Genomic DNA, 20,200 nt, shown 5'->3' on the forward strand with positions numbered 1-20,200 from the left:
GAACGCTCTTTGTTTGCATGTGTCATTGTTTTCTAATAGAATAAATGAAACGGGACAAAGTTAATCTTGTCAAACTATATATCATTCTGAGGGTCTAAGCCTCAAGCATCGACGACAGATCGCTGTTTTTCGATGGAAAGCTTATAAGGAATGAGTGGCACAAATTTGCTACATTTGTGTAAGCAGTACACATCCAAACACGCAGAGTAAAAAAGCCGTACGTACCTTTATCATTGTAATAACGAGCCACAAACGCGTCCACTGCTGAAATCCCAGTTTAGTTAGAGAGGTAAGGGTCCACAGAAAAACATCCCAGCGAGCACTTTTAGTCCAGCGAAACAATAACGTTGTAATAAGGATGAATATTCCTTTGTTTACGTTTCATTTCTTCAGAGAGTTATTGTTCGCGTCCGTTATGGAATAAATTACGCTCAAAAACAGCGTCTTGGTGGTAAAAAAACAAAACGATTTTGTAGAATACGGTCTTACAAACATAATGAGACCGTCTACGGAAAAAAAAGTCTCAGAAAAGCGGAATATAGATTATTTGAATTTGGCGCTCCCTCCTGCCGGCAGTGACGCTTCTGTGACGCACGCTGTCATCTGAGCGGGGCATAACTTAGCGATCTGCTTTATCCATAAAAAACTGTTTTTTTTTTCTTCTACATTTTTTATATGTGTGTGTGTGTATTGTGTGGGGAATGTGGCCGTGTCTGCATGATTATAATCTGTATGGACGCACATCAGCGTGTTTATTAGCGACTCTATGACGGCTATCATTGTGATTCATTGATCAGCTATTATTGATTATATGGCCCATCTGTTTGATTATAATCTGAATGGAAGCACATCAGCGTGTGTTTACTGACTCTATGACCATGTCTGGCAATATCACTTCACGTCTGGCAGTGATATTTATCATTGTAATAACGAATAACGAAGAATACTTCAGTATACATACTATATACAAAGCATTTTTTTCTATTTTTTTTCCTTTTTTATTACTCAAATAATTATTTTTGTATTTTTTAGTGCTCAAATAAATCTGTCTATTATTTTATAATTGAAAAACTATGCAGGAACATGTATAATGACTAAAATAGCTTGTATAATTCTGCAATCCATTTAGTGGTTATTTTTCCTCAAACAGGGGGGTGGGGGGACTATAAATAGTTTCAGAAAAAATATTGCAGGAATCTCATTTTTCATGGTATCTTCTTCAAATTTGAAATATGAACTGATGAGACACATGGCTTTCGATCCATTACTTTTCTGGATTGCTCCAGGACTTATTTCATGTATTTGTATATGAAATAAAAAAACATTCAGTGTGGAAAAATATTTTTCAAGGCACGTCAGTGTCTATAACTTTTTATCTTTTTGAGCATTATCAACTCTGGATGATAGATAGTAAAGCCCAGAGTCTCTTCTTTCCAAAGATACCTAATTTGTTTGTGTAAGCACACTTTGTCACAAACTGTTACCATTTTAATTCAGGTAGGTTATTTTCACCTGCGAGGCCCTAAATGGGGTTGAAGGTTAAAGTGTTAAATTTGTAATCCCACAAATGAAACCCATATTTTTTATTAACAAAATATTTTAAACATTTGAACATTCATAAACATAATTTGTATGTTCTCATGTTTAAATTTATTAATTTAGTAGATGTCTTCTGTTTTTTAAGGGTAGGAGAGCCAAACTTTTTAGCATAGATACTGCAACATCCCTAACTTGACTGAAGGCGCCTCCTGGTGAAATCAACATGTAGCATGATGAAAATAAAATCTTAGGAAGCAGATGGGGATGATTTCATGATACCCGATAATGTTTTTGGTGGTATCTTTCTCCCCTTCCATTAAAGTTATTTACATTCTCTGGGACACACTTCTCATATAGGTCACTTTTTCAAAATGCTTTTTAGAGTACTCCTAACCAACTTTCAGTTAATTAATCTTACATTCAATGTGCACCAAATGCCAAAACACTTTGTACACATCTCAAATCAAATCATTCTTTTATGACACTAGCAAAGGATATCACTCAACAAGCACACATTGTCACAAAACCATGACCTAAGAAAAAACAACGCAGTATTATACAATATATTTTTAATGAAAAATGTCTATAGTATATATCTAAGGTCCACACGTTTCAGATCAAAATTATTCCTAAGGCTTATTTTGAGATAAAATTATTATTGAGCATTTATCGACCTGTTATTGAGCAATACAAACACTTATGATGAAATTATTTGATCACTGGGAAACAACTCTCTTTGTAGTAATTCTGGTTGTCATGCTTTTTGAAAATCATTTTGTGTAAGGTTGCAGGTAGTTGTTAACTGTCAGACACACCATTTTGTGTGGGAAAAACCTGGGTCTATGTCTTACAGTTTGCTAAAATGATGCTCATTCAATAGGAATATATTTCTGTTAGTTATTATTTAAAATGCAATTCTATAATAATCAAAAACTACTGATTGTTAGTTGATCAAGCTTTTTTGTTTTAAACATTCAATAATCAGGCTTTACAGCATGTTTTAACCCCATGAATATTGACACATTAAGCAAATAACATGTAAAATTAAGATTTGCATCCAACCATGACAGCTCTAACAGTTAAGGATATGATTCATATTTTTAATCAACACAACCTCATAGATAATAAACAATACAGTAAAAATGAGGCCTAGAGCAACAGCGACATGATAGGGTGCATGCTGTTTTGGAGTTCTTCTTTGCTAATTCTCGCCGTCCTGAGTAGTTGGCATCTTGAGTCTGTGAAAACAATTGTAAAAACACAATGTCAGCCGCTGTTCTCTGTAGATCCCACCTTCTCTCATGGCATGATTTGTGTCACGGTTCACGAATTCACTGGTTTCTTCATGTCTCGTGTATTGTTGTTCTCTGTGTGTGTCTGTGTGTATGAGTGGGCGTGACCGCTCACTCCAGTCATCAGCGCGCCAGCTGATCTCTATTCCACCACCAGCTGCTGCCAATCTACTCACCTTTAAAGTCTCACCGCACTTTCCTCTCCTTGTCAGATCGTTGGTTGATGTCCTCCGTTCATCGTGTGCCGTCTGCTACAGTGTTCCTGGTCCTCGTCTGTCTGGAGTCTTCGTGGTTTTCGTCTCGTCTGGATGTTCACCTGCACTGGATTCACCATCACCACTCGTCACCAGCACGCTGTCCATCTAGTCCCTGCGTCACCAACCCACCCGAGAGACCATGCTCAATTTGTGTCCTCTGACCAAATAAAGACTAATTCTCACTTGCATCTTTGCTTCCTCCTCTTTTGTCGTGACAATTTGTTGATTGTGTACAATGCCTGCGTTTTATTGGTCAAACTATTTTTAGATCATTACCTTCAGCAAGTATGAAAACAGGAAAACAAAGCCAAAACCCAGATATTTTAGGCAATATAAAAATCCTGACCAGAACGTGTCCTCGGAAAGTGGCACGTCTGGTCACCTTAGCATAGACAGGAATGCAACTACCACGTTCAAGGCTCAGAAACGTAGTAAGGACATTGTTAAAATAGTCCATGTGACATCAGTGTTTCAACCTTAATTTTATGAACCTTCAAGAATACTTTTTGTGCGCAAAGAAAACAAAAATAGCTTTTTTGTTAACAATTTCTTATTCATTCTCTGTCGCATAACACTCGCACATGTGGAATAAAACAGACAGTGCTAATAGAAATTATGCTCTGAAGAAAGACCATGTGAGAATTAATCTGCTCTCAGATACCAATGATAACAAGGACTCAGTATCCTCTCTTCTCTCTTTCGCGATACTCTTCTTTGGTGTTTGTTTACACTGGTTTTCGAAACAGCGCCACCACTCTTGCCCCTTTGTGCAACAGCAGCTGCTCCGGGCACGTGATCTAAGCTCAAATGTAATACTGCATTAATGCCATGTCGTAACAAAGTCCCTTTCAAGAAAAGTCCATTCGGCCTCCATATGACAAAATCTCAAATGAACTGCCCCATGAATGTTGTTTCTTATTCTCAAATAGCATTTAAAAAGCTTATTTTTCAGGCTAGACCAACCGATGCGTAGTTCCAACGCGCTTATGACTGTGCATGCCCATCGGCTGGTCCAGCCTCAGGTTTCTATGGGAATTGAAGCTTCTAATGGCTCCTGCAGTGACGCAAAGACTTTACCTATCAACGATTGGCTCTTTCATTTAGAAGGTGGGAATATCCCGCCATATTACGCATTGCATTGCAGTATATGAGTGAACCATCGTTGTATTTCTATAGTCTTTGGTCATAATCACAATAATTCGGAGATGACAACACGTGACAACACGATGACAACACGGAGATGACAACACTTCCCCCTGGGGAAGTCGTGGCCTAATGGTTAGAGAGTCGGACTCGTAATCGAAAGGTTGCGAGTTCGAGTCCCCGGCCGGCAGGGATTGTAGGTGGGGGGAGGGAATGTCCAGCGCTCTCTCCACCCTCAATACCACGACTGAGGTGCCCTTGAGCAAGGCACCGAACCCCCAATTGCTCCCCGGGCGCTGCAGCATGGCTGCCCACTGCTCCGTGTGTGTGTGTGTGTGTGTGTGCATTTGTTCACTACTCACTGCTGTGTGTGTGTGCACTTGGATGGGTTAAACGCAGAGCACCAATTTCGAGTATGGGTCACCATACTTGACAATACGTCACGACTTTACTTTACTTTACTTTACTTCAACTCGGTGCTGTTCCAAAGCCATTAGAAGGCAAGCCTGCAACCTTTAGCCAACAAAGTGCAACGGCTAATGCTAACGCTTCCGCTTTGGCGGTACGTGAAAAAGGAGACCAGGCCATTTTTTTTAAATGGATGTCAACGGAGGAGAGGCTTCACTACACTGAATAAACAGCTTTTTAGAGGACACAGCTTATCATTTAATGAATCGACAGCCTATCTGCTAATCTTCAACATGTTTTACCCTACACAATACTTTTGGATTTAACTATTTTTAGAGTTTACCATGAAAAAAAAAAGTTACTTTTTGGAACAGGTGGGATTCAGCTCACTGCACTTCTCATTCATTCCTATGGCCCTGTCCCAAATGGAACGCTTTATGTGCACTTGCGGTCTTATGGACTTACAATGGCTGCCGTCTGCGTGTGTCCATTAAGTCCATGAGACCGTAGGGTGTCCCATTCGTCATTTTAGCATTCAGAAGGGTGCTCGCTAGTGCCCCCTTTTGCGGCCGCTATCTGCCCTTGATCCGCACTTCTGCCGGGCCAGCACTGGGTTGAGCTCCGCAGCAGACTTTTTACCCGACAGTCAAGGCAGCATTATGTCACGAAAGTGCAGACTCAGAGGAAGACCGCAAGGGTTTATTAGGGTGCCATTTGGGACAGGACCTATGGTATCCGTAAATGGCAACTGTATGTGGTACAACTCTGACTAAAATTAAATGACGTCAAGATTGTAATGTGATTAGTTATTAAGACACATGTGATCCAAGTTAGTCGTTACGCTTTCTTCAATAGTAAATAATAAAGACCTGGTGGAGAGAACAAGCCTTGAGAGAGTTGTGAGTGAGGTCCAGCTATTTTAATTGTCTTTAGAGTTGTCTTTTGTGCTTAATTGACTGTTCGTAAAACCCCGCCCTCTTTAGTTACTGCTGCAGTGTCTGACACACAGTAAGAAATACATTGCGGAGCAAAGAGGAAACTCATAACTCACTAACAGACAAGACAGAGCAGGTTTTGGAATGAAACAAGGTTTCAGCTTTCAAATTTTTAAATTTTTCAAGGAATTCAAACATAAAATAAATACCATTTTGTTGCTCTTAATGTGTCGTGACAGATCGTTGTATTGCATCAGTTCTAGTGGCGCATGAATATTTACTTAAAGCACGAAATAAACACGAATGAACATCAGAGCATATTTTATTTCAACTGCGGAAAGACGTCAACACCATTTTTCAAGTTTACGTCCACCGAAGTTAATCTACTCCCCTGTCTGATTTGTTTGTCGGGCAAGATGGTGGATTCACTGTTATGATTGGTCAGATTGCCTGTCAATCAAGCTCTTTGCGAACGGTCAATTTGACACGTTATTTGACAATTGACAAAATTAATGAAGTGGGAAGTTGCAGTTTAGGCTTAGCAATATCTTTGTCTTATCTTATTTGCAAAAGATTTGAACTAATTTCGGTTTATTATTTATTTATTCATTTTGTTTTTATTGGTTTTCATAGCAATATCTGGCAACACTGCATCGCTGGAACTTAAAATGACAGTAATCAAAAAAGCCCACGGAGAGGTTATTGTTGACAGGATACCATTTTCATTCAGTAAGGCAAATGCAAAAAACCCCAAAAACATCATGATATTATCTGTCAGAAACCTCAACATCAAAAACTGTAGCATATAGCAATGGTTATTAATGAATCTAATTAGTCATAAATAACTATTCATAAATATATTCATGAATATATATAATTTCAAAAAGTCATTATTGTATGTTTTATTTGATGTCACTCATCATAATTCAACACAAGAAATATTCTGTCTGGATCACATCTGGCTCATTAAAAGGATACTCCACCCAAAAATTTGTATTCTCTCATTTACTCACCCTCATGCCATCCCAGATGTATATGTATATGGCTTTCTTCAGATTAACACAAAGATGTTTAGTGCATATAATGCACATGTATGGAACCACTTCAAAAAGCACACCAAGTAGATATTATGGTAAAGTAAAAAAAAAAAAAGTATTTGTATGTTTCTTTCACATGCCTATTATTCCACTTAAGAATACATCAACTGAGGTTATACAGGTTAATTTTGTCTTATCGTTGTGCAGTCTTTTAAGCATCATCTTTGTAAAGCTGTACACTTGCATTATATGCAGAAAGATTGATTATTTTTTCTAAAACTCTGAGTTTGTGTTCATCTGAAGAAAGTCGTATGTTGTTGCACTAGATAAATGTGTTTGATCCATGCCATAGCATTTTGTTTTCTCCCTTTAATAACACTTCTGTATATCATTTGACGAAACATTTTATGCAGTTTATTTTTAAGCAATTTCACTTTGCATTGAGATGGCTTTCTTTCTTTCTATCACGAGTCCGGGTCCTGCGGTTCTCCCTCTCACCACCAGAGATCGCCAAATGCAGGAAAGACTACTTTTTAATAAACAAAAAGGCCAACAAGGCAAAACAAGAACAGGAACTGGATACAGCAGATGGTAACACAGTGCATGTATCAACAACAATAAACAGCAACTACAATTAATCAGCCAGGCAGAGTGGTGAGTTATAGGAGAATATATAGTCTGTCACAATGGGGAACAGCTGAGGGTGTAATGAGTGACAGGTGAATGAAATCTGGAGAATTGAGTCTGGGAGGATGGGAAGGTACCCGCTGGGATTATCACTTTTAATATTCCACTGTTATAAATGAAAATAGTAATAAAAATAGAGAAGAAACTCAGGATCTCTGAGAAGCAACTGCTTAAATTAATTATTTTTATTTTGTATTTTATTTTTTGGGCAGAAATTCTGTGTATTTTGTATTCATTTTCTGTTTTTTTTGTTTTTTTACAATTTACACTTTCACTTCTGTTTAAACACTACGGAGCCCTTTGAGGGACATGGTGGTGGGAAAAATTCAGTGTGGGAGGAAAAATATTTTTAAAGTGTTTTGCGTTCGCTCGCAAAACCAGTTGAGTTCGGACAGCTTGTAGTGGTTACAGCTCATATGTTCACAATGGAGCGGTTCATAATATGGTTCATTTGAACTTGGACTCAAGTATAAAGAAATACAGTCAGTGCTTAGTTCAAGGCACGGTTTGGGACATTCTAAAATGCTTAATGTTTTAAAACGGTGACATTTGGAGGACCAAATTCGATAATAAAAGCTGATAAAATTATTAGGCTAAAGTTTTACTTTGTCTTAGTGCTGCGTTTAACACGACAGACCATGACATACTCCTAGATCGATTACAAAACTATACTGGTATTCAAGGGCAGGCTTTAAGATGGTTTAGATCCTACCTGTCCGATCGCTACCACTTTGTTCATTTAAATGGGGAGTCATCTCAATTATCACCAGTAAAGTATGGAGTACCACAAGGATCTGTCCTAGGTCCTCAGCTATTTCAATATACATGCTGCCCCTTGGTAATATTATTAGAAAATACGGGATTAGTTTTCATCGTTATGCTGATGATACTCAACTATCTCGACCAGATGAAACTTCTAAACTATCTAAGCTAATAGATTGTGTAAAAATGGTAAAAGATTGGATGACCAATCATTTCCTCCTATTAAGTTCAGATAAGACAGAGTACCCACAATCTCTTGGATTACAATTTACAACTAGACGGATACACTGTTACGTCCTCTAAAGTAAAAAATCTGGGTGTTATATTAGACAGCAACTTGTCCTTTGAAAATCATATTTCCCATGTTACAAAAACAGCATTCTTCCATCTTAGAAAATTGCCAAGCTTTGAAACATGCTACCTGTTTCTGATGCAGAAAAGCTAGTTCATGCATTCATGACCTCTAGACTGGACTATTGTAATGCACTGCTAGCTGGTTGTCCTGCATCTTCAATAAACAAGCTACAGATAGTCCAAAATGCAGCGGCTAGAGTCCTTACCAGGTCAAGAAAATATGATCATATTACCCCAATTTTACAGTCTCTGCACTGGCTACCTATTAAGTTCCGTATGAGTTACAAAATATTATTACTTGCCTATAAGGCCATAAATGGTTTAGCTCCTGCGTATACCTAACTTGTCTTCTACCACGCTACAATCCAACCCGCTCCCTAAGGACACAAAACTCTGGACTTTTGGTAGTACCTAGGATAGCAAAGTCCACTAAAGGAGGTAGAGCTTTTTCACATTTGGCTCCCAAACTCTGGAATAGCCTTCCTGATAACGTTCGGGGTTCAGACACACTCTATCTGTTTAAATCTAGATTAAAGACACATCTCTTTAGCCAAGCATTCACATAATGCATTTTATAATCTGCAGTTATATCTGATCAAATGTACATTTATTATTATTCTTTAGCTTGGGTTGAACAAATAATTTTTTCTTAGATGGAACAGCAGCTACGCTAATTATGTCTCTATTTTTTTCTCTGTTTCTGCCACGGGATTACAGAAGCTTCAGTCTGGATCCAACACTTAAATGATCTGATATGACCGAACACCTGAGAAAAGATAATGCCAACCCCTCAGAGGATGCCAAAGCTCAGACAACATACAGAATTACCAAATTTTGCCATAAGTTAGATATATTAAGTTTCTGCAATATATAAATATATTGCGGAAACTTAATTTCCTGTAGAGCTGCTTTGCAACAATTTGTATTGTAAAACGCGCTATACAAATAAACTTTAAACTTGAATATTAATAAGCTTATTAATAAAATTACAAAGCAGAATAGCCCAGAATATGAAAGCAACGTCCTGCGTGTAAGCTTAAGGTAGGCTAATGAATGAAAACGGTGATTTTAAAAATACCTAATACGTTGCATTTATATTCTGGGCTGTATTCTGGGCTGAATATGGGCATATTCTGCTTTATTAATAGTAATATTTTTAATAAGGTTATTAATATTAGCCTAATAATTTTATTAGTATTTATCGAATTTGGTCCTCCACTGTCAATGTTTTAATACATTAAGCCAGTGCTTGAAGTGGAAAAAAAAAGAAGTGCCAGTACTCACCCGACCCCCCCCCCCCCCCCCCCCTTATTTATTTATATTAAATAAGTACTTTTTAATAATTCACAATGTATGTATAGTGCCACAATCAATCAATAATTAAATAAAAGTTTGCAATACAAATTAGCACAAGTCAAGCTGCAATACCAAATAGGACCAAAGGGAGATGCCAAAGACCACTAAATCGCCTGCCTTTAATATACGGATCCATTCAGAATCGCTAAATCTCTGACCAACGCATTATCAGCGTTCATTATAAAACACTCTTTCTTTTAAGCCAAATACACGCTGAAAATAATAATTTTACTGACATCTGGACGTAAGTCACTATTCTCTCCGTAATCGCTGATAAAATCGCCCGTGTTTTGTATAGTGCCACAAACTTTCCAGGAGTTTACGGTTTAAAATTATGTGATTGCTAAATCCTGCTTTTCATTTTAAGATATGATTTTCGTTATAAAGTACTGATTCAAATTAGTAATCAATGAATGAATGAATGAATGATGCATTTATATAGCGCCTTATTGTGTATTGCTGTACACCCAAAGCGCTTTAAAATCATGTGGGGGGTCTCTCCTCAACCACCACCAATGTGCAGCATCCACTTGGATGATGCGACGGCAGCCACAGCACAACGGCGCCAGTGGGCTCACCACACACCAGCTACAGGTGGAGAGGAGAGAGTGATAGAGCCAATCAAGTGTATATGGGGATTATTAGGAGGCCATGATAGACAAGGGCCAGTAGAGGGAATTTGGCCAGGACACCGGGGTTACACCCCTACTCTTTACGAGAAGTGCCATGGGATTTTTAATGACCACAGAGAGTCAGGACCTCGGTTTAACGTCTCATCCGAAAGACAGTGCTTTTTGACAGTATAGTGTCCCCGTCACTATACCGGGGCGTTAGGACCCACACAGACCACAGGGTGAGCACCCCCTGCTGGCCTCACTAACACCTCTTCCAACAGCAACCTAGTTTTTCCAGAAAGTCTCCCATCCAGGTACTGACCAGGCTCAACCCTGCTTAGCTTCAGTGGGCAACCGGTCTTGGGCTGCAGGTTGATATGGCTGTGGCCATAATAATGATTCATTATTATTCTACTACTCCGCGCGCCTCCCCTGACATGCTCTCGCGCACCACACAATGAAGTAGACCGACTCTGCTTGCGTTCATTCACGTGATTGGACGAGATGAGAGGTCATCCCGCCTGGGTAGTGTGATTTACATAGTTTCTATATAATTTCTAATCATATATGCGATCATATAGCCTAATCACCCAGACCCTGACGATTTTACTCTGAGTACTGGCAACATGTCAGAAGTGCCAGAACGCACAAAAAAGTGCAGGTACTCTAAAGACTAAAATATAGAAGTGCCGTAAATTTTATCAGCTTTTATTATTGTCGAATTTGGTCCTCCAGTGTCACTGTTTTAAATCATTAAGCCACATTAAGCGTTTTAGAAATTCCTAAAACCGTGCTTTGAACTACGCACTGACGTATTTCTTTATTTGAGTCCAAGTTTAAAATAAAACTCTATGAACCGCTCCATTGTGAACATACGGAGCTATATGAACCACTGCAAGCTGTAAAGTAAACAGGAAGAGTTTGTACGAACTCAACTGGTTTTGCAAGGGAACGCAAATGTCTTTGCGAGAGAATGCTAAAGTTTATCGAGAGAACGCAAAACATTTGAAAAAAAAATTCTTCCCACCCTGAATTTTTCCAACCCAGTCTCTTACTACTGCGTATCTATACAACGAGTTTGCATTTTCATTCGGCGTAGTATTTACACGCCAAAGTCACATTTTTCGTTCACACTGCACGCAAAGCCCTCCCGTTACGCTTCCATTAATGGAAAACGCGTAAGCATTGTACGCAGTGAATGTATTATTGTCAACGTCATCACCATCGTCCCGCCCCTTCAATCATACTCAAGATTTATGTTTTTGTTTGTGATTGTATTTGGAATAGTACAAGTATTAACTAGTAATAATGATGATGATGATGAATATATAAAGTGGTTTTTAGCCCTTCGCTGATTCAGGACCCACCCACTCCAGCTCGGAACCAATCAAATCGTTTAGCATCTCATCATTATCCCGCGAGTATTCTCCAGTTCATCTCGTGCGACCTCGTGCATCGTCGAAGCTGTCAATCAGCACAACACAAGCAAGTATTTAGACAAAAATATGAACAAATAAATAAATATTGTAAATGCAAGTGCTAATAGGATTTCTAATGCGTGTCAATGCTGTCAGCATCAAACGTTATTATTCTCTTAAGTGAGCGTGCACTTGTAGGCCCACAGTGTTGCCACGCGGTGTCTGTTTAAAATCATTTTCATTAAATGTATTAGAATACAATTAGTGTAAGGGTCATCTGTGCGCAAAGATTACATTTTATTGATTCATCATATGCATTTGGTTACATTATGATGAGATCACATTACTTTATGTGCATGCCAGGCATTACGTGTCAATCACAGATATGTAGATTAATCTCATTGTAACCCTGGCTTAGAACAACTTGTTTTTTAATTATTATTATTGTTTTAAATAATTTTTTTCCTCCCTATTTTACATTTGTTCAAGCAGAATGTCCAGAGGCTCTTTAGAAGCAGCACATCTTCTTGGAGATGTGTTTCTTGATCATATGCCGGTAATTTTAGAAATTGTATCTTAAATAATAATTTACTTTGACTTATTTTTCTCTGTCAAATAATTTAAAGAAAGCTACAGATGATTAATTATATAGGCTAATATATTATTCATGTAAGTGTAAACTACTTTAAAAACCTGTAAAATATATTTGCAATTTAGAAAGAGGAAAATAATCAAGCCAAAAGGTCTAAGCCACATCCCACGACTGTAAAGTGGAGGAGAAGGGACAAAAATGGGAATGTGGTAAGGCCACTTCGAAGAAAAACTGCAATAAAACCAAATCTGAAAAGAGCGGCCCCTAATCATGGTGAGACAGTTGTGAATTTACAGTTATCATTTAAATGTATTGTTATTTTCAGTTGTGATTTTGTCTTTTCTCCCTATTTGATAAATGTTTAGCTATGTGCTAAATCTTCAAGTGCACTTATTTACTTACAGAACTAGATATAAAGAACCTTAAAGCATTATTTATATATTCACATTTTATTTTGTTTAAAGCTCCTACCAGTGAACCTATCCAAGAGGAATTTGTTTATCGAGCAGGAACTGGTAACTGTTTTAAAATTGTTTATTCTGCCAGCTGTAACATAAATAATTGCATGATCATTGTACAATATCTGGACGGTACAATCTCACTCTTCCATCTCTGGAGTGCTCATGCTGTGGGAAAACATGGACAGTGGAACTCCGTAATCTCCTCAAGTCTGGGTACTGGCCAGCCTCTATACATTTTGAGACTGTATATGAGGCTGAACTTTTTAGGTCTTTTCTGGACTTAAAACTATTTGCTCCAGGTCTTTCACGTCAAGCATTTCTTGGAATGCTTGACCGAAGAACAGAGTACAATGGCAGGGTAAATATTCTTATTCAATGTACTGTTTACATGCAATTTATTCCTTAAAGTGATTGATTGATTGGTTTGATTATTTCAACCGAATGGTAAAATATGTGGAGACACATTCCAGAAAGCCTTTCTGGAATGGACCTTTGCCCAGCATGAGGTTGAGAGGCTTTGTGGTGCCCAACTATTTAAATGTCCTGTTTGCAGTCCATCCATGCATGCAGTCTCAGTGGATGGTAACAGGAAGCTATACAGGTTCCATAATGCACATGGGTATGTATTTTTTATTTTTTTGTACATTTTATTGTATTTTATTTTATTTATACTTAACTGTCTATATCATGTTTTTCTTTCTCTATAAAATCAAGGACAGAGAAGGGCTACTTCGATGGCATATTTATAATGAAAGCTGATGATGTTTCCTCCTTTGTGGAATATGTTCATGAAAAGACCAAGCATGTAATAACCCTTAACTTATTTTATAATTTTATGTTTTTATTTATATTTTATAATATTGCATATTCAAGTCCACCTGCCATTATTGAAATATTAATACTAATTTTAATGTAATATCATAGGGCACAGGTAAAGGGGTTTGTGGCTCCTCTCAATGGACAGCAGCAAAGGAGTCAGCCTCAAAGATTGATGAGGAAGGCCTTGAGGTGGCTGTTTGCCGATATGGAGGACTGTTAAAAGCCCTAAATATGTTTAGAGGGGAAATTTTTGCTTATCTTGTTCCTTCAAAACACCCTCTCGAAGGAAAATGTGGCATTTTTCTGTTCAGATGTTGCCTGCAAGTACTGGCCATACTTAAAGAGAGTGGTGGGACACTGTCCGGAGCTAAGCCCTTTATTAAATATGCGCCCACTATTATCAGTTATGCATGCCAAAGCACATGAGTGGAGCTGTGAGGTAAGATTCTGTTATTACATATTTTTGGGGTATGGACATTCGCTTTTATTTCAACAGCCATTTTTTTTTTTTTTGGTAGATAAAATGGTCCGGAAGAAATCAAGAGGGAGCTGGTCTTACAATTGGAGAAGAGGTGGAGCAGGTCAACTCCTTCTTGTCGAGAGCAGCAGTCTGCACTAAATATATGTCCAAAGCTGGTGAAGATCTTTCTTTACTACTTATACTACTTTTAACATGTTATTTCTAAGTATAATTTAATCATGACTAACAATATTTTTACTTTGACCACTTGTCTAATAATAGCACGCTCAGACATGCTCACAGTTCTTGCTTCTGCATGGAACAAACGCAAATCTGAAAATCTGGCTAAAAGTTTGTCGCAAAGATACGTTAAGGTATTTTACTGATGCAAATGTGATTTTTTTTTTTTTTATTATATAAAAAGTATATTTACAATTATTTAGCAATTATTACTGTTGCATACTTATGCTATAAACATTTATCAACTTAATTTATAGTGTTTTGATATGTATTTAGACAACCGAAAGGCTGAAAGTGGAAAGAGACAGATTTGCAAGTCTGCAGGCTGAGCTTAATGTCAGCGACGATAACATTCAGCAGTGGGTCAGTGATGTCCAGCAGTGGGCCGCAGGTAACACATGTTGAAGGGCCTGTTTTAACTTTTAATGTAATCATTTATTTTCCATTATATATGTTTTGCACAGAAGATATCTAATTTGCAAAGTCTAATTTCATGTAGTATCAAGAGCGAAGGATGACGCTGGACTTGAGGGCAGAATTCGAGGCCTTTATATCAGCATAAAGCTGAGAAAAAGCAATCTGTACCATCGGACAGGTCAGTTAATACGATGATAAAAATGTAATTCACATAGCTAAGGAATGAACTTGAGTGCTGTAATAATAATGTATGTTGTTGATTTATTAGATAGCAACAAAAGAAGGCATCGAATAAGAAGAAGAATTAATGAAGATAAGTCGATCTTGGCAGCTGCCATTAAAGAATTTAATGAACAGTCAGTCCACCAGCTTCCTTCTGTGGACGAACTCCTCGCAGCGGATCATTTCCAATGGCCACGGGAATGCCCTGACACTAGTAATTAACCTACAAAATACACAGTGTATTTGATAAACATTGTTTGATGTTAATACAGTTCTCAGTGTTAACCTCTTAACTGTCACCCGTCCCCCCAGTGAAGTTATAGTGAAGTTTAAATCCTAATCTATCATGACTTACTATATATCATTGGAGAGGTCTAAGACTCCTTAATAGATGTTTTACACGTTACAAATTATGTAGGAAAAGTAATAGATTATTTTATGGCTAGAGTGGACCTTAAAAATCTACATAATAACAGGAGTTCTGACCTTTGTCACAAAAAGTCGTTCTTTGTTGCCTTTTTCCCTGTCATGCTTTAGAAATCATCATAAATTGCATATCAATTGAAAGCTTAAAATCTCAAAATTCATCCTTTTCAAATCAGACATCGTAATACCATGGAACTGGTGCATTAAAATCATATTACAAAATTTTTTCATTCATTAATTTTATAAAAATTTAAGTTTGGATTGTGCACTTCCACGTCTGTTCAAAAATGGGAGTGACAGTTAAAGGCTTAAAGGTGGTAATTTTAAACCTTAATTAATTGCAGGTAACAGCAGCCTCTCAACTAAGAAGATTTTCTTTGCTTCATGTTGCTTTCCCGACTGAAGGAGGAGGAGCAGATCATTGTGATGGAGGTCAAGCAACACTGGCAAACACTGAAGCAAGCTGAATGTTCCCTGAGGGATCTCTCTGTTAAAATACAAAATTACAGTGAGTAGCCATAACAAAATTCAATAACCAATGCACTGATGGAATTAATTTAGGAATAATTTTATTTATGTTTTCCTTTCTTTTTTATGTAGACAGTGACTTCGAGCTATCAGAGGGGAGCTCCAATGGACTACTGTGCCTTCTCAAGAGAAAATTGTAAGATCTTCAGTTTCTACAAAATAAGGCTAGGATGTTGTACAGACAATGTGTTCTGGGACAGGCATCAGACAGCATTCTATTTGAAAACATGTCCGATGAAGAAACTGAGGATGCAAACTATAGTTCTGATGAAACACAAAGTGATGAAGACTAAACCTGACCATGTAGACTACTGAAGAACAATCATACAACCTCGGTCCCTGTTATCTCTTTTCTGTTATTTAAGTCTTTCTTAGCTCTCATGGGACCATGCAGTGTGTAGTAGTGGATATGATGGTGGAGGGGGAGGGGATAATGTTTTGCCGTGTGTACCTATATCTTACATTGATGGAAAGTGTATGAGGATGCGTTTACATATACTGTTGATAAAGTTTCTACATAATACATGTTTTTCCCTACTGTAAGAAAAATAAAATGCTTGTATAGTGATCTACAAAAACAGTCTTGTCTTTTTATCTCCTTGATTTAATCTGTTCAGGCAGGTCTTGCATGATAATTCTCAGCAGATAATTCTGCAGTATATTATAAGAAAATGTATTCCATTCTTTAACAACATTAAGTGCATTAAATGTTACATTATGTCAGGTTTTCCCAGATGGGGTCAAAAAGCTATAAATTAAATTAAAATTAAATGATTTAAAAGACGACATTAAAAAGTATTTCAAAAATATGATTTGTTTATCTTTGTCATGTGACCATTTAATAGACATTAGAGTATAAAACTTAATTTTATCATTGATATAATTTATTAACTAAAAATCTTAGAGCGTACTTCAAGCTAATTTGTTAGGTCAAAGAGCTTCAACTGTCAAACATTTTAGAGAATCCCTGCATTACATGTAAATATTAAATCGCATGAATTTGTACATTTTAATGTTTAAAAGACAAAAAGCTTTCCAAAGAGAGTTATACATGGTTAAATAACCCACTGAATGATATTCATATAATAATGTTTCTACCAGGAGTTAATTAGATATGCAATGTTGAGAAAACACTTGTTAAAAGTAAAATGTTTTCTGTAAATTCAGTGACCAAATACTGTGTTTTGCTTAGTTTTCAGTGATAGACACATGACTAATGGCTAGTCTAGTGTCTAATGTAGTCGAGTGCTATTCCACAAAGAGTAGGCATCAGAATGTAAATAACCGGTAGGCTTTTTCAGAAAAAATAAATAAATATATATATATATATATATATATATATATATATATATATATATATATTTCAAATACAAAAAGTATGGAGAATTGAAAAACTATGCTTTTAAAAAGTCATTTTAAAATGTAATATAATCTAATTACAAGTAGGCCTGCATAATTTCTGGAAATCTGATTACATATATTATAAAATTATGTACAACAATTGCATTTTAGGTAATAGTACACATCTCTACATATATAGTTTACATATACATCTTGTGCCACAATCAAGAATCTTGAATTAGCATTTCATTAAATGTCTTGGGTTAGGGTTAGAGCTGTCCTAATGTAAGTAAAAATTTACCCGGAAAGTGGCCTATTTCATCAATGTTTATAAATACATAAACCTAATCAGTTCAAGTAAGCATATCAGTAAGCAAATAATGTTGTATGCTATAAATTACTCAATCAATGCTCCATTAAAATTAGTACTAAATTAGTACAAAATCAGCCTGTAAAGACCAGTTGTGTTTATTTGAATCATTACTTATTTATATTGTGGTGATTATTAAATTATAAAATACAATGACACTTGTTCCTTTTGACCTGAAGAATGAGAAAACATGAGTTGAGGACAAGCAGGGCCCCACACTGGATAAAGATTGATCCTCTTTTATCAAAGCCATTCTCTTCCATTGCTGAGTTATCTTGAATCCTCTAGAAATTATTAATAAATTTGACTTTTGAGTTTTAGAGTCTTCTCCTTAGATTTTCCTACAAACTTTGGAATGGTTTTCATGATACTCTGAAGGATCTAGAGTGTCTTTCATATAAACTGAGACTGAAGACTCGTCGTTTTAGACTGGTAAACAAATAAATCATTACAGTAACATTGTTTTTGAGTTCCCTTCATTTTTCTTAAATGTTATGATCTTCCTAATCAGAGGTGTCAAAAGTATTCACATTCATTACTCAAGTAGAAGTATAGATACTAGGGTTTAAAAAGACTTCTGTAGAAGTTGAAGTATCAACTCAAGTTTTTTACTCAAGTAAAAGTGTAAAAGTACTGGTTTCAAAACTACTTAAAGTATAAAAGTAAAAGTAATGGAAGGAAAAAAAATGCCATTAAGGACAAAAGCTTAGGCCGCGGCACAGGGGCCTATTGTGCACTACCCCACCTCCTCAAAAAAACATTTTTCTAAAGGCCATAATGACTATAATGTTATATTAAAATGTTAATGTTGAAAAATGTGGGATGCACTAGGCTACCTGTTTCAGCCGGATATGTGCCCACTGAAAATGAACGCATTTTAGTACAATGCAAATACATTAAAAAACCATATATGTGTACTACTGAGCATTAACGTGTTTCATGGAGCGGAAGATATGATGACTAGTTGCCTGTAAGTATTGTAACGGTGCAAAAAGTCAAACTTCAGAGGCATGCCAAATAACCTTTATTGTCAAATAACCTTTATTGGAATGTAAATGTACATCCAAGCTTAGCGTGTCAATGCTGTCAGCATCAAACGTTATTATTCTCTTAAGTGAGAGTGCACTTGTAGGCCCACAGTGTTGCCACGCGGTGTCTGTTTAAAATCATTTTCATTAAATGTATTAGAATAAAATTAGTGTAAGGGTCATCTGTGCGCAAAGATTACTTTTTATTGATTCATCATATGCATTTTGTTACATTATGATGAGATCACATTACTTTATGTGCATGTCAGGCATTATGTGTCGATCACAGATATGTAGATTTTACAGGTCTGCACAGTCATCAAGTATTGTTAGAGCGTTTATTTTGGCCAGCTCTTGATGATAATGAAGATAAATTAGTCTTTAATAAGTATGTCGTTTTTGAGAGGTAACCACCTCTGAAAAACTATACTTATTAATTATTAATTTATCTTTAATTTGCCTAAACCTTTACATGTGATGTCTGTCTTGCCTAATTTATTCATTTTGTGTTGTTTTTGTATAGTCAAAATCTCAGGTTCAACTGTTTGCCAATGCCCCCACTGCCAGAACAAGATGAATTGCCGAAACCGGTGCTGTGTTAAGGTGATTGTGATTGTGTGTAACTAACACTGGTTCTTTATATGGTATTGCATTTATTTTAATACTCAATGTATTTCTGTTTCTCTTTTTGTAGTGTGGAAAATTGCTTGATTTTAAACATAGACAATCAGTACGATTGGCAAAGTTTCGTGCCCAAGCCCAACAGTGGGCAAAAACAACTATTAAGTCTCGGAATCAATCAAAAGTTCTTGACAATTTAAATGTCATGGTAAGCAAAATCCAGCATCCTAATCCCTCACACTTTGTTCTTTACAATAATTAAATTAATTAATTAAGAGGCAATACAATATAAAGATGTTTTACATGTAAATACATAAACATAATACATTACTTAAACATGCGAAAATTGTAATTCTTGTAAACTGACCGTTCAAATAAAAAGTAAATTGATGTGCCAGATTTAAATGGGCAGAACTTTTCTAAATAAAAGAGCTAATTAGCATTTGGTAAAGTGACACATAACTGCAACCAACTGCAAAAAAACAAAAACATGTTGGTTTGGATTGACATGAGGTTAAACAGATTTTTTTAATTGTTTTTTTTTTTCAGAATTATTACAAACCATTTTAAAAATCTGTAACGTTTGTCATTCTTATATTTTAGATGGAAAAGCTTAAAGCTCTTGGATATGTCCCTCTTCTTTTCCTGGGGAAATGTACCAAGGCCCAAAAGTGGACAGCAGAGGTCCAATGCCCCCTTGAGTTCCCACCTGAGGGACATGGTGTGATGGAAAAAATGCTCATAATTTTTGAGCATATTTTACAGGGTAAGACATATTGGCAAGCACCAATAATTAAATTTGTGAAAATATTTTAATGTGTAAAATAAGTTCTGTAGCTATAAAGTTTCTATATTAAACTGCACTTTCTTTTA

General features: G+C 36.5%; 1 protein-coding gene across 11 annotated transcripts; it reads left to right on the top strand.

The window, feature by feature from the left end:
• Positions 1 to 7,192: 7,192 nt before the first annotated feature.
• Positions 7,193 to 16,540, top strand: LOC306878204 (uncharacterized protein). 11 transcript variants are annotated; one of them, XR_013784932.1, is made up of 15 exons: positions 11,628 to 11,869; positions 12,295 to 12,358; positions 12,520 to 12,667; positions 12,859 to 13,213; positions 13,409 to 13,474; positions 13,570 to 13,660; positions 13,780 to 13,863; positions 13,986 to 14,113; positions 14,193 to 14,310; positions 14,417 to 14,508; positions 14,651 to 14,765; positions 14,874 to 14,969; positions 15,060 to 15,227; positions 15,784 to 15,947; positions 16,040 to 16,540. XR_013784932.1 is itself a non-coding variant. In XM_079430399.1 (13 exons), the coding sequence occupies exons 6-12, from the start codon at positions 14,060 to 14,062 to the stop codon at positions 15,904 to 15,906; spliced, it is 705 nt and encodes a 234-aa protein (XP_079286525.1). In that variant the 5' UTR covers positions 11,804 to 11,869; positions 12,295 to 12,358; positions 12,520 to 13,213; positions 13,326 to 13,474; positions 13,570 to 13,660; positions 13,780 to 14,059; the 3' UTR covers positions 15,907 to 15,947; positions 16,040 to 16,540. The 11 variants fall into 11 exon arrangements, 3 of the variants coding, with proteins under 3 accessions (XP_079286526.1, XP_079286525.1, XP_079286527.1); XR_013784928.1 differs by lacking the exon at positions 11,628 to 11,869 and adding an exon at positions 7,193 to 7,265 and having other exon boundaries at positions 13,780 to 14,113; XR_013784930.1 differs by having other exon boundaries at positions 12,520 to 13,213.
• Positions 16,541 to 20,200: the final 3,660 nt, after the last annotated feature.

This window comes from Barbus barbus, assembly GCF_936440315.1.
Source record: "Barbus barbus genome assembly, chromosome: 12".
Classification (NCBI taxonomy): domain Eukaryota; kingdom Metazoa; phylum Chordata; class Actinopteri; order Cypriniformes; family Cyprinidae; genus Barbus; species Barbus barbus.